This window comes from Orycteropus afer, unplaced genomic scaffold, assembly GCF_000298275.1.
Source record: "Orycteropus afer afer isolate SDZICR_OR568_19922 unplaced genomic scaffold, OryAfe1.0 scaffold00447, whole genome shotgun sequence".
In the NCBI taxonomy this organism is placed as follows: domain Eukaryota; kingdom Metazoa; phylum Chordata; class Mammalia; order Tubulidentata; family Orycteropodidae; genus Orycteropus; species Orycteropus afer.
The window spans coordinates 2,351,912-2,366,638 of NW_006922034.1; the positions used below are offsets into that span (position 1 = coordinate 2,351,912).

General features: G+C 36.7%; 1 protein-coding gene across 1 annotated transcript in view; it reads left to right on the forward strand.

Moving 5' to 3' along the window:
* Nucleotides 1-14,727, forward strand: part of NRK (Nik related kinase) — a 243,831-nt gene that overhangs the window by 164,939 nt on the left and 64,165 nt on the right. Inside the window, exons 6-11 of the mRNA XM_007954223.2 lie at nt 1,685-1,775; nt 3,755-3,885; nt 5,711-5,765; nt 10,453-10,531; nt 12,465-12,640; nt 14,501-14,564. Of these exons, the coding sequence (XP_007952414.1) occupies nt 1,685-1,775; nt 3,755-3,885; nt 5,711-5,765; nt 10,453-10,531; nt 12,465-12,640; nt 14,501-14,564 (596 nt within the window). The remainder of the gene's footprint in view (nt 1-1,684; nt 1,776-3,754; nt 3,886-5,710; nt 5,766-10,452; nt 10,532-12,464; nt 12,641-14,500; nt 14,565-14,727) is intronic.

A 14,727-nucleotide genomic window follows, 5' to 3' on the forward strand; every position in this document is an offset into this window, starting at 1 on the left:
ACATTTCATATTTACAGCAATAGTAAAAAATCTAGTATCTGACTATTTTGAACATTAATGACTTACACCTGGCAGTAAGGAATGCTGAGGTGCAAGGCAAGACAAGAGTAATGCTTCCTGTAATGGTTAAGGTTATGTGTTAACTTGGGTGGGCCCTGATATTCCATGGTTTGGCAGTTATGTAGTGATGTAATTTGGAAGACATGTAATGACATAATTTGGTGATTATAGAATGATGTAGTTATCCTCCATTTTGTGAGATAATGTGGTCATCCTTCACTTTTGCATAATGACCTGACCTTTGGAACCTAACGATGTCTATAAGTGAGGAGTGAGTGTATAACACTCTCATTAGAGATCAAGATGAGGCAGGAAAAATCAGTGTTTCACAGAATAACCCAAAACCCTCTGCAATCTTTTTGAAGATAAACAACCTCCTATGAATACTGTCCCACTTGTTATTATTATTATTATTTCTTTATTTTTGACACCAAATTTGATAAGTGCAAAAATCTACTTGACTTACCAAACTCGGGTTTTTCTTTCCAGTTGAAGTGGGTTACCCAAGGAGGTTATTAATAGAACTTAACAGCTCCAGTCACAATGTTAGAATGTCCTTCTTCCCATGTTGGTTGGATTCACTTATGATAATAGGGTAATGGTTAATAAGAGTGCCAACTCTCGACTGAGTTTGAATTTTAGTTTCACCATGTATTAGTTGTGATATCTTGAGTCAGTTACTTAATTTCTCCAAGTCTCATTTTCCTCATCTATAATACGGGATGATATTAGCACTTTCTGCAAAGCATTGCTGTGAGGATTTAATAATTTACAACACTTAGAGCGTTCACCACAGTGTCTGGCAAAAAAATAATGACTCATTAAGTGTTAGCTGTTTTTATTGTTACAACTATTATTAATCAAGGAGCCTTGGTGGTGCAATGATTCAGAGATCAGATACTAAAAGGTCAGTGCATGGTATGTTCAAGACACTCCACAGGAGAAGAGACCTGGCTATCTGTTCCTGTAAAGATTTCAACCTAGGAAACCCTATGGGGCAGTTCTACTCTGTCCTATAGGGTTGCTATGAGTCAGAATCAACTTGACAGCACACAACAATAATTATTAATCCTCAGTATCTGGAGTGATCTCACCATAGTCTAACATCACATACCAGGCCACTAGTTAGCTTTAGTGGTGACTGGGCTGGAGCCAGTGTGGTAAAAGCCAATACAAATTACAAATGCTTTAAAATGCACTTCTATATTCTCCCAATTTCTCAGCCTACAAGTCTGCCTAGAAAATATTTTGGACTGAACAAAGGATTGGATGAGGAATAGAGCACAATGGCCGAGCTAGGATATTTAAGATGTCCAGTTCTTTACTCTTACAGTTAGTTGGAAATACGGAGGCTAGAAAGGGAGGTGTTCTTTTTCTTTCAAGGGCATTCTGATTTATTTTCCTTTCTGTATAGCCAAAAGTAGTATTTCTTAGAACTAGCTGTAGTAATTCCAGCATAAAGTAAGAATTTTATCTGTAAAATAAAATCTAAACTTTTAACAAAAGTTACTCCAAAGTACTAAGACCAGAACAACGAAAGAGGAAAAGCATATGCTGATGTGGCTTTTATATATATATATATGTATATATATGTATGTGTGTGTGTGTGTGTGTGTGTATACAGGGCTTGGCTCACCTTCATGCACACCGAGTAATTCACCGGGACATCAAAGGTCAGAATGTGCTACTGACTCATAATGCTGAAGTCAAACTAGGTAAGTTTATTCTTGCGATACTTCAGATGGGGCCCCAAAATATCTTAATGAGGAAAATGCTTTTAAGATACTTGTGCTTTCTCAGAAGGACAAATATTGTATTAGTTCATTATTGTAAAAAGTCAAGGAAAGGTTTATATATGAAAGGAAATTTTCTTTGTTGGTTACCAGGGATGGGAGGGGAGGGGAAAGAACACTGCAAAAATAAAAATAAAAAAGATACCTGTAGTTTCTATCAAGTCACTGCCAGAATCCTCTACTTATTGACTGGGTCTGCTTGCAGTGCCAGTTAATACTTGAAAATTATTGTTGGGAAAGGGAGGTGGGGCAAATAGAAGAGGATGTAACTAACTGCTTCTTTTAAATGATGTAGATAAAACAACTTTCTAATTATAACAGGAGTTTCACCCAACTTTTTGGTCACTGCTTTGCTTTCTAGTAGATACAGCTATTATATTCATTTCAACAATTGAATTGAGTACTTAGTTTATGCAAGTTTCTGTGCATGAACAGGAATTAAAAAAAAAAAAAAAGCCAAAGAGATTAAAAAAAAAGAATGCTTCTATCACAGAGCCAAAATTTCCCCTAGAATATCAAAGAGTTTGTAAGTTACACAAACATTATTTCCTTCTCTGGGATTTTCTCTCAAATACATAAAGAAATGTGTAGGAGAAAGATGTTGGCAGTCTGCTCCTGTAAAGATTGCAACTTTGGAAACCCTGTGGAGCAGTTCTACTCTGTCCTATACTGTCAAAAAAATGTTTTCAATCAGAAATGATGCTCTAATAATATCCAAATCAAATTCAGAATTAGAAATGAAAAGACAAGGAAGTCCTTGGCTTTTTATTCCAGGATAAAGAGAAGTGCAATATATTTGAAAATAACCACACTCATTGTCTTCACAAGTGCATGAGGAAGAATATATTATATCCTATAATATTTAAAATTAATATTTTGGTTGGTTTTTACATAATACCATATGAATTATGATGGTATTATGCAATGTAAGATAACCCCAATAATGTAGAACATAAATAATTGGTATCAGTTCCTGTCTTTTTTTTAATTTTTAAATTGTATCAGTTCTTGCTTAACATGTCTCAACATGACATTAATATATTTCCCATTTTCCTGCTAAACAAATAGAACCAGAGTAGACATTTTGTTCATTCACTCAATACTTGCAGAAGCAGCATTAGGTAGCAATTTTTCTTGGAATAAGTGAAAAGTAATTTCAAGAAAATATATTATCTCTATTGTGTCTAAATGCTACAAAACTAGAAACATGATCTTAAGAAACTGTGTTAGACTTCATGAAGGCCATATGAATTACACATTCAAATTTGAAGAATAGATAATCCACTACGAGGCTAAGCACTATATTCTCATATACAATATTTCCACATACTTGGGTCAAGTTGCAGGCCAACCTTACCATTTGCAACACAGGAGAAAAACTAGAAGTAAATGAAAAGCCACTGAAATATTGATATTTGCATCTGATTCAGAGGATCTGTGGAAGAACTTAAACCAAATTCTAGCAGAAAACTCACTTTTCTTCATCAATGTGATAGGATTTCTAATGTCATGTGTGAAGGTTCCTAGACATCTAAATTTTTTGGATGTTGCTTATAGTGCTGTTTTCCCTCCAGCTTGGTGGCAGGTCCAAACATTACATATGTTATCACTTCAGAGGTTCAGGGTATACTGGTGGAACTTTATTTTTAATATTCATGGTAAACATTCAGCCAAGCCTACCACTGATTTATAATAGCACTGCTGAGTCTCTTTCCAACATAAATAGCAGCATAAGCCTATTTCCCAGTTTTCCTGGAGTAGACTTCATGGTACAGTTTGCTGGGCTGGAATGAAAATCTGTTATCCATTGTGGTTTTTGTATTGGCTTTCCAAGTTAAAGCAATAACTTATTAAGCTTTTCATTACTGATTAATTATTTTGACATATGCTGAATTTTGCAGTGGATTTTGGAGTGAGTGCTCAGGTGAGCAGAACTAACGGGAGGAGAAATAGCTTCATTGGGACACCATACTGGATGGCACCTGAGGTGATTAACTGTGATGAGGACCCAAGACGCTCCTATGATTACAGAGTGAGTGTGAGGATTCAAATAATAAGACTAAAAGTTTGGAAAGGATTTTGGACTGATGTTTGTTTTTTAACGATAAAAGAATAAAAAGCAAGCAGCTCCTCTTTTCACATTAAACTTTAATAGTAAATATTAGCCTTGATTCCTGTATGAGGTTTGATTCTATGCATAATATAATATTTTCTAAGAACTGAGACAAAGTAGACCATTGGAAGTTATCCAGATTTGGGGGAGAATGTCTAGTTCATGTTGCTTTCAATGTCTTGGTAAATAATAACAATATATAAAATTATATTATATGATATGATGTGGCTTTATATGGAAATTTAACTTCCAGGGGTAGAGGGCTCTATAAACTTAAAAATGAATAAATGTAAGGCCAATTATTAATCCCAAAAGTAACTTTGCTCCAGAATGAAAGAAATAATTTGATTACTCAGGGTAACAGAGAAAGTCCTTGGCATGGTTCCCCTTCAAAACCACAGAAAATCAGTGGAATAGACAAATTAAGTAGCAATTCATACTATTTATTAAAATTTCCACTGAAGCTGCAATCTGGACAATATACATCTATGTACATATTTCAAAAAGCTGATGTGGAAAGAAAACTCTCCATTGCTATAGACTGTGAAACCTCACCCAGTCTCCACATCGTAAGTCATCCAAGCAATTCATTTTGGTCTTGCTGTATGGAACCTAGGACTCAATGCTTATTGATGATCAACTTTAGTTTTGTCTATCTTCATTGTCTTAGTGCTCTCTGCTTGATTAGCCAAATAAATATTTACTGAGGGCCTATTATATGTCCAGTGTTATATTAGGAAATCATGGAGAATATGAAAGTATAATGTCCTTCAAGTGGTTTGCTGTGACATTGATGTTATATAGCTGTGTAATTATTTTTTGCAGGCCTCAAAGAACTTTCAGTCATATTAGTTAATTTTCACTCCGTGTAGCTGAAAGAAAACTTAAGCTTAGACCATCACAGCAATCCTTTGAAGCTAACCAATTTATAAAGTGGGGTTATACGGATTCAATTAACTTGTTTAGGATCATACAGCCAGTCAATGTAGCTTTTCCCTACACTCTTTTTCCATATTCTAGAAAATTAAATAGAGTTAATAGTAGTGAGGATAATTTCCTACTGCCTTATTATAATTCTGTTCTCAGTTTACAATATGCTAGGAACTGTTGAAAGAGCTTTAATTATAGTATTTCCCTTAATACTCATACCAGCCCTATGCCCACTAAACCCACTGCCATCAAGTTGATTCTGACTCTTAGCAACCCTATAGGACAGATTAGAACTGTCCCATAGAGTTTCTAAGGCTGTAAATCTTTACAGAAGCAGACTAGTTCATGGAGAAGCTGGTGGGTTCAAACAACTGACCTTTTGGTTAGCAACAACTATGCCACTAGAGCTCCTTTTCCAGCCCTATGAGATGGATACTATTATTATCTTCATTTTACATTGGAGAAAATTGAGGTACAGAGAGTTAAATCATTAGCCCAAGATCATACAGCTAGTAGGTCTATGTGACAGGACTTCCTATAGCAAGTTCCTTTTGGTATTTCAATTAAGGCAACAATAGGGAGACATCCAAGATGAGCTTTCCTTATGCTGAATCCTATTCCATATCAATCAGTTGTGTCATGAGATATTGGCTTGTCACAAGCTCAGATAATGTCTTCCTGGAGCAGCAAACGGTAATGAAGCTTCATTATAGAGAAACTATAAAATGGCTCTGGCTTGACACCCCCTGCAATCAAAGATTGTTACCAGTTTTCCAGTTCTAGGTGACATTATTTGTCATTTTTTTCTTTGCAGAGTGATGTGTGGTCTGTAGGAATCACAGCTATTGAAATGGCCGAAGGGGCTCCTCGTGAGTAAAAATGTTTGATGTTTATTAAAGGTTAGGGAACCCTACTGTACAAATTTATCACTCTGGAAGAAGATGAATTTTCACTTGCACTGGCCATAAACATGTCACATTGTGTATCAAACTGTAAATGGTCACCTCCTCAGTGATTTCCAAATGTCATGATATGGGTATATAAAAACAGCTTCTACTTTTCTCTCTTATGATATATTATCTTAGACAGACTAATTGTTTCAGTTCACCTTCAGTATTATTTGGTCAGGACAATCTTAACAAACCAGAATCCAAAGAATTGCAGTCTATACTGACAGGTGAAAATCTAGGTTCCAGAACATTTACACACTGGTCCAACTTCAGATGCTCTGTGATAGCGGAGAAAAAGCTCCAGTGGCTCATTGAAACTGGGTCACTCCTCAACAATTTGGGGAAGGAAGCATTTCATTTTCCCCTTGGAGTTGATCCAGCTCACCTTTGCTTCCTTCTTTGCACCTTTTAGCTACCCTAATGCCCCCAGAATGCTCCATTACGTTGCCACATAAGATGTGAGCACTTCCTTGTTTTCCCCTTTTTCAGATGACCTGTCAGCATCCAGTTCTCTCCAGGCACTGCTCTTAGTTAGGAAAGTGAAAATCGGATGGGAATTTATGTATAAATGATTGATAACCCTCTAATGTATGACCAATCAGGATAGCATGGTTGCTGTCCTTAATACCTAAATGCAAAGTATGAATGATAAAGGTATTGCTGGATGAAAAGTGGGAGAGATTCCTGGGTGTGTTTGTGGGGAATTGCTTTGCTTTCTCCTCTCCAATCAGACCCATTAGTTCCTATGGTCCTGAATGTTCCATCTGCACAATGTCCACCCACCAAGCTCTATATGCTTGGACTCTCTTATCACTGTGTTTCAAGACCAATGGGAGGAATTTCAAGGGGTGTAAACAGTGCTCACATAATTGATGAGAATTCTTGGTATGCTTTGGCATATCATGGAGGGACTAGGATAAAGCTGGGACAGATGTGGAGATCAGGTTGCTTATGTCTCTATTCCAGTGTCCCAAAAGGTACTAAAGTGCCAAAGGCCAAAGGTGAATGAGTAATTTTTTTAAGTTACTTTGTGTAAAAAGTTACATATGCAATATATGTAAAATTAAATGGAAACTGGGGAGATGCCTATTATTCCTTACCATCTCCCAATTAGTTCTGTTTGGGAAACATGCTTAGATTTTATTAAAATCTCGCTCTCTCACTTTAGACAATATAGTATTTACATTGTGTTTGAAGCATGGACTTGATTAAGATGCATGACTATATCAAGTAGTATATTTTTTCCATTGTTTCTGAGTGTTCATCACTGTCGTCTTTTCAAACAGCCAGCTGTCTATGCTTTGCAGGTTTGCAGTTCTTGGTTTATCTTTTTGTTTTGTTTTTACATTTTCATTCTAAAATAGTAAGTCATGGGAGGGAAAAAAGGGTGATGAGCGGAGAAAGAATTTTGCATGGAGTATTCATCTGGCAAGCTTCTTGCAAAAAATAGGTGATGAACCAGAGATTCTGAACTCACAGGAGAGAAAATAGGGCCCACTTGCCTGTATAAGCAATTGGAATGGCACAGTTTTGACTACAAGCTGCTTGAAATAGCCACCCTTCTAAAATATCTTTTTTTTTTTTTTTTTAACCAACCTCTTTTATTGCCTAGAGTATTAACTTTGGATAATTTTGCACATATCCTCCAGGTTATAACAATTATCATCTTAGAGAGAATGGCCTTCCAAAATGAGAGTTATCTAATAATTGCCTCTGAATGCCACATAAAATTCCCTTCCCTTTGGGATTTCTTTGGTAAGTCTCTTTCGGAGAAGTAAAAAGAGAGGAAAAATAGCTTCTTTTTAATGAAGGATTCTGAGGAGGCACTAAGAAGAGAGATGATCTGGACCCTTGCATACCAGGACCTTTCAAAATCCTTTAGTCCTTGAGCTCTGAGTAGGGATTCAAACCTAATATGGAGGCTTTAAACCAAGGCCAGAACACAGAATGTCATAGACTGGTTAGTATCTAGTAGATGAATATTCACCTCTAAAAAAAAAAACCCAAACTCACTGCCATTGAGTCAGATCCGACTCATAGTGACCCCTCCTTGGGTTTCTGAGGCAGTATCACTAGGGAAGTAGATTGCCCAACCTTCCTCCTGAGGCCTATCTATTATTGAATAGATTGTTGTCGGGTAGGAGAAGTAGGACAGGGTCGACAGTTTACTCTGACTCCCTTACCTTGTCAAGGGTACAAGGGTCAATTTACTTTAATCTCGACCATGCTTTTCCCTACTTTAGTATTCTCTTTGCTATTGTAGAGATTACTTCTAACATTTCAGCCATGCTTGTTTATAGTCCTCCTTATGTTCCTTGCAGTGTCCCCTCTCATACCCCATACCAGTCTTTACAAGAGTGGCTCATGATTTGCTCCTGTCCCATCAAGAGATCCTTTCCTTCATTATTCAGAAGATTCTTTCAGGTCTTAACATAATGTTGGAAGTAAATCACTTAAACTAATTCAATGAAGTCCAGTTTAATGTATTTCCATCCCCTCAAGAGATCATTTTTTGAAAGGAGATTTGTTATCTCAAAGGGATGAGGCTTTACTGGTGAAAATATAGGCCGTTTTAGGAAGTATGGGGGAGGGGAAATTTACTGGCATTCATAAATTAGACCATATTAGAAACCATCCACAGTAGGTGTTGTCTTAGCTCTTATACCCACCCTATGTTTTATTCCTCTGTGGACTTCTCCCTTCCCTTAATTAAAACTTACCTAAGTTTGTCCTTTCCCTTGACCCCTCAAGATGCTGCTAGTTGACTCAATGATCCACATATATTAACAGATGAAAACTGTTTAATATTGTACAACTCCCTTACAGTGTGTTTGAAGAACAGAACATGGTGACTGATTGGACATAGCAAAGGAATGAAAAGCATCAAATATGATCCTCATCTTTCAAACTCAGAGCAAATTCTGACCTCAGTTATCAACTTATACTTTCTATTAATTTCTACCTATGTAATTGAGAACAAAGCTTGACCTTTGAAGAGTTGCCTTTATATCATTATAATGACATCACCGTAGGGAGTTCTTTTGACTACTATGAGAGGCCAGTTTGTCATTATTTTCTTGGAGATGTATTTTGGGAGAAGAAGGATGGCTCTAAAGAGCCATCTTGTCAAACTGTCCTCACATGAACAACACACTTGTAACATTAGATGAAATTTACAATATGGCTTTCCATTGGGGATTTTTTTGCACTGCCAGTTTTCTTTAATAAAAATACAAGAGGAAATAAGTGATGTTAGACACATATTTAAAAGCTTATAGAAAAACCTAGAATTCCTCATCCAGTGAGGTAATTGATTTATAGCACAGACTGGAATAGGTTTTTCTGAGCTTGCCTATGTGTATGAAAAAATGAATGAAATCCCAGTAATTTGGCAAAGACGTGAAATGATAGATAATTAAAATCTTTGTTAAAATAGTAATAGCAAATATTTATTAAGTGCCTACCATAGGCCAGACACGTTTCCATGTAAGTTGCCATTTAATCCTCACAATAACTCTAGGAAGGAATTCCTAGCATATTTCCTGGTTTTCAGATGAAGAAACCAAAGCATGCATAGGTTAAATAATTTGCCCAAGGTCACAAACAAAGACAGAGATAGGATTTGAACTTAGTTTGAACTCATCCAGAGACACTTCGGAAGACAGTCCTGGTGATGTGCTTCCAAAAGATCATAGCCTTAAAAACCCTAAGGAGCAGTTCTACTCTGCACACATGGAGTGGCCGTGAGTTGGAATTGACTCGACAGCAACTAACAACAAGGACAATCCTACTCTAAAGGGTCTGCTCTTGGTTGTTAGACACATATTTAAAAGCTTATAGAAAAACCTAGAATTCCTCATCCAGTGAGGTAATTGATTTATAGCACAGACTGGAATAGGTTTTTCTAGAACTTTTCTAGAATTTTCTTTTTCTAGAACTATCGGAATCCAAAACAGATTTTTCTCAGCTTTTTAAAGTACGAAACCATCCACCTTTACATAGTATTGTGCATACTCATCTAGTTGACTTTTGCAGCTGATAAATTTCATATTCCAGTTGTACAATTGTTGTTGTTGTTGTTATGTTCCTTCAAGTCAGACCCGACTCATAGCGACCCCTACTTGGGTTTCCGAGGCAGTATCACTACCTTATCACTTCCTTCCAAGGAATGGCTGGTGGGTTTGAACCGCCAGCCTTCTGGTTAGCAGTCAAGTGCCTTAGGCACTATACTACCAGATCTCCCTGTACAATGGTAGATACCTGAAATAGAAAAATAGAAGTATGTGTCTCCGTTTCTGGTTTACTTCTTTATAAATCATCCGTAGCACATTTCAAAAATTTTGTTTAGTTTAATTTATTATTTATTTGTCAATTGCATTTTACACACTTGGGTATGGTGAAGCTTTAGAATCTTCCATAATGCACTGTTTGTTAAAATGAGCTCTTCCTTTAACCTACATTTCTTTTGTATTTATTCGTTCCTTCATACCTGTTCAGCATGCTATGTAGAAGAACACTGAGAATCCAATCTGAAATGAAGAGTGCGCTCTATAGTTACCCTTTTCATTTTTTTTTTTTTTCTAAACTCACCTATTTCCCTTTGCAGCCCTGTGTAACCTTCAGCCCTTGGAAGCCCTCTTCGTTATTTTGCGAGAATCAGCTCCCACAGTCAAATCCAGTGGATGGTAAAGATGAATATCTTAATCTCCTAAACACATTGACTTGACGTTGTTATGTAGCAAAGAAGTTTTAATTCACTTGGTCAGTCCTATTTCACCATCTTTGTTGGACAGTATTTTCAAAACCAAGTATATTAACAGAGTTCTAAATGATTCATGTTAAGTAAATTTTAACTAGCCAACTAAAAATCAGTAATTTCACAGTATATTATGACGGAATTGCTATCCTGCCCTTAATGAGCATATTCATTTGTTTCTCCAGTAATGGGATGCACCAATAGCAACAGTTTATGAAGTTGCTCATTGTTCATAGATAGGCAGTCAGTGATTTTGACCTGTTGTTCGGCCCATTACAGTAAACATTTACAGACTTAAAGCAGAGTCAGCTAAACTTGGGAACCCTTCTATGTGAAGCAGTGGTGTCTTTAGGGTTGGTGTCACTCAGTGTGGTAATTCATGGTGTCACCCCCACCTCATGAATCTCTTCCCATACCAGACCATACAGAATCCTTGTTGTTGTTATGTGCTGTCGAGTCAGATCCAACTCATAGCGACCCCTCCTTGGGTTTCCGAGGCAGTATCACTATGGAAGTAGATTGCCCAACCTTCCTTCCTGGGAGTGGCTGGTGGGTTTGAACTGCCAGCCTTCTGGTTAGCAGTCAAGTAAGTGCCTTAGGCACTATGCTACCAGAGCTCCTTATTATCAATTTTAATCATAGAATAATATGTGATAAACATAGTTGGAAATTGCTTAAATATAAGATTTATTTGATTATATGAATACTAACAGCAAAATTGTTTTGCAAAATCTTTCTTCATTTCCTTACAGCATTATTAAGTGAGTGGAAGCTGTTTTTAATTTTCTTCTTCTTTTCCTTTGGTTACTACTTCATTCTCAAGAAAATTCTTGGAATAGGTTCACAAATACTAATTACACACATTGTAGCTAAAACAAATTTGACAAAATCAGTGACCATAAAAACAACAGTAGCAAGGAGAACAACAGACAAAGCCACATGATTCAAAGCATCAATAACAACAGCTCTGACCAGAGCACGTTAGAAAGTTTAAAAAGTAAATTATCATAGAGTTTTAGCCTTGCAGGAATATGTATTGATATGTGTAAGCTGGGCTTACAAAATTTCTTTTTGTTGTTATAACTAACTACAGGAATATTTTTATTAAAAAAAAAAATTTCTGCTGAAACACTGCACAAAATTTTATAGACAGTCATTGTGGTGTCACCCCTTCTGACAGTATCGCCTGAGGCAGTCCACACTCCCCACACTCCCTTAGTGATGCCACTGATCTCAAGCTTGTTGATCTAGTGCCTGAAACTCTTTTTATTGTTAGCATTTACTGCTTGCCCTGGTAGAAGTGGTGACTCTGGCTTGACTGTTGACATTCTTCTTTGTGATTCAGTTTAGCCCTCCCCATGGACCACATTTGTTTCTATGAGTCCTTTAATCAAATTAGTTAGCACTGGTGCTAGTAGCACTCACATTTTGGATCTTTATGCTTTTGTAGTTCAAATGTGAACTACAAGTGAAATGTTCAGACTTCAGAGGATGACTGTGGTGGGCTGACTGATGTGGTCTCATAGTCTACATGTGTTGTGCTAATCATTTCATTGTCATATTTCCTTCACTTTTTATCAGGGACATGCACACAGCTGATTTCATTGAAGTTTCTACCATAATTTGGATAGGCAATGCCATTGCCTCACGCCTCTTTTTCTGAGATTTGAATGGCATTGCTATGTAATCTATATTGTAAAGCTGCAGAATATTTGACAGTTGAAAAGACAATTAGATAATTAAATAGCTAGAAGCAGCCGTCTCTGAAGTTATGACCTACAGAATGGCATGTGCGTGGGGATGGGAAGAGATGTTGCAGGCCTGAGAATGCTCTTTTATTCCCTTTGATTCATTTCTTTCAGGTCCCGCAAGTTCCACAATTTCATGGAAAAGTGCATGATAAAAAATTTCCTGTTTCGTCCCACTTCTGCAAACATGCTTCATCACACATTCGTCCAAGACATAAAAAACGAAGGGCATGTTGTAGAGTCATTAAAGAAGCATCTTACTGGAATCATTAAAAAGAGACAGAAAAAAGGTAGAATTTGCAAATTTTCATGTAATGAATGAGTATTCAAATGTGAGCAGAATTCATTCACTTACTTTCAGGAGAAAGTAATATTTGTTGAAGAATTAGATTGAAAGTAAAATATCTGAGGCTTTTGATACTTGTGTTTTTCACTAATGATGCTTAAGCGACTCAATACTTCTACATATATCTCCAGTGGCATAGTATCTAAGCCATTTGACTGTTAACCAGAAGATTGGTGGTTCGAACCCACCAGCCACTCTACGGAAGAAAGACTGAGCAATCTACTTCCGTAAAGATTTACTGCCTCAGAAACTCAAAGGGGGTCTCTATGAGTCAGAATTGACTATATATTGACTATATATATATAAATATATACACTCATTTGTTCCAGTTACAATTGGCAAGAAGTATTCATATTTACAAAGATCTTGAAAGTCTCAAATAGAATTTTATAATGTGTCAATTTTATTTTTAGCAAACTCCTAAACAAAGAAATAAAATGAATAGAAAAGTAACAAAATTTATATCTTATTGTTCTTTTTTTTTTGGCTGATGTTTTAATTAACTCAGCTGAGATAGGATATGCAGTTAACCATTTATTGTCTGTTAATTCTGAAGTAACGTCTGTACACAGTTTTATGATACTATTCTACAACTAAAATATGTAGTTGAAGGCACTCATTTAAATAAAAGAAAGCATCTATCTATTAGCAACAAAAAATGACAGGATAGATTTTTACTTAGTTCAGAGCAAAGTATATGGAATGTTCTAATTTAAAATATAGGTTATATGGCATGTTCTACACTGATTTTGGGAGCTCTGGTAGCATAGTGCCTAAGGCACTTGACTACTAACCAGAAGGCTGGCAGTTCAAATCCACCAGCCACTCCTCAGAAGGAAGGTTGGGCAATCTACTTCGGTAGTGATACTGCCTCGGAAACACAAGGAGGGGTCGCTATGAGTCTGGTCCGACTCGACAGCACATAACAACAACAACAATACACTCTTGGGGTCTTGAGGCAAAGTTGAGAGTGATGAAGTGGAGACTAGGGAACCTGAAAAAGATAACAGGCATCCTTAAATCTGCTGCAAGATTGATTGCAGTGGAGCTTCTTCCATCTGCATAACTATATGTGTCCTGGTTTGGTATGAGGATCAGCAGAAATTAATTTATTCAACATTTGTACATACTTTATTGGAACAACATCAGAGAGACCAACCAGTCTCAAATGGGTGCAAGAAGACCATGAGCATCTACTTGAGAACTAGCTAATTTCTAGAGTTGCAAGGTTTCCAGAAAGATACCGGCAGGAAAAGTCCCATTTATATGGAGGTTGCATGGAAGGTGTAGATACAGTTACCCTAACCACTTTAATATAGGAAATCCAAAGGAAAGCTCTTTTGTTTGCAAGCTTATATGTTTCAGTACTAGCAGCACAGTTGACAGGAAAGAAGCACAATGTTTTCGATGTAAACCCAGAATTAAGTTTACATTCTCATCGAAAAGACAAAAGATCAATTCCAAGCTTTAAAGTCTTCACATCCAGGGTTCATAGCCACAAGCCAAGATTACCTACCTTCTAGTGTGGCTGTTGTTCCATTTTCCCTTTGCTTCTCCTTTCTCTTCTCAGTGAGCAGAATTTGCTAAATTCTCTTTCCTATGGCCAGTGAAATGAATCTGTATGGAATAGCTGCAGAAGTGGACTGAGGGACTAGACTATTGGTTACACCACCAACGAAGCATCATTTGGAGGGCTATTTTTTTCCCCTTGTGAATTCACTCAACATCCTGAGCACTGAAGAGTACCCAGTGACTAAAGTGGATTGCATGTTTATATATTACCTCTTTTCTTTTTCATAAAAAGGGATACCTCTGATCTTTGAGAGAGAAGAAGCTATTAAAGAACAGTACACCATGAGAAGATTCAGGTGCGTTAGACCAATTGCATATATAAATTGATGGTAGCAATTTATTTAAGGCAGTTGATTCCATACTGTTGCATTTGAATCAGAAAGATTTAACCCTACCTGATGCAACAAATAAGGAGCTCAGGTGGTGCAGTGGTTAAGGCATTTGGCTGCTAACCAAAAG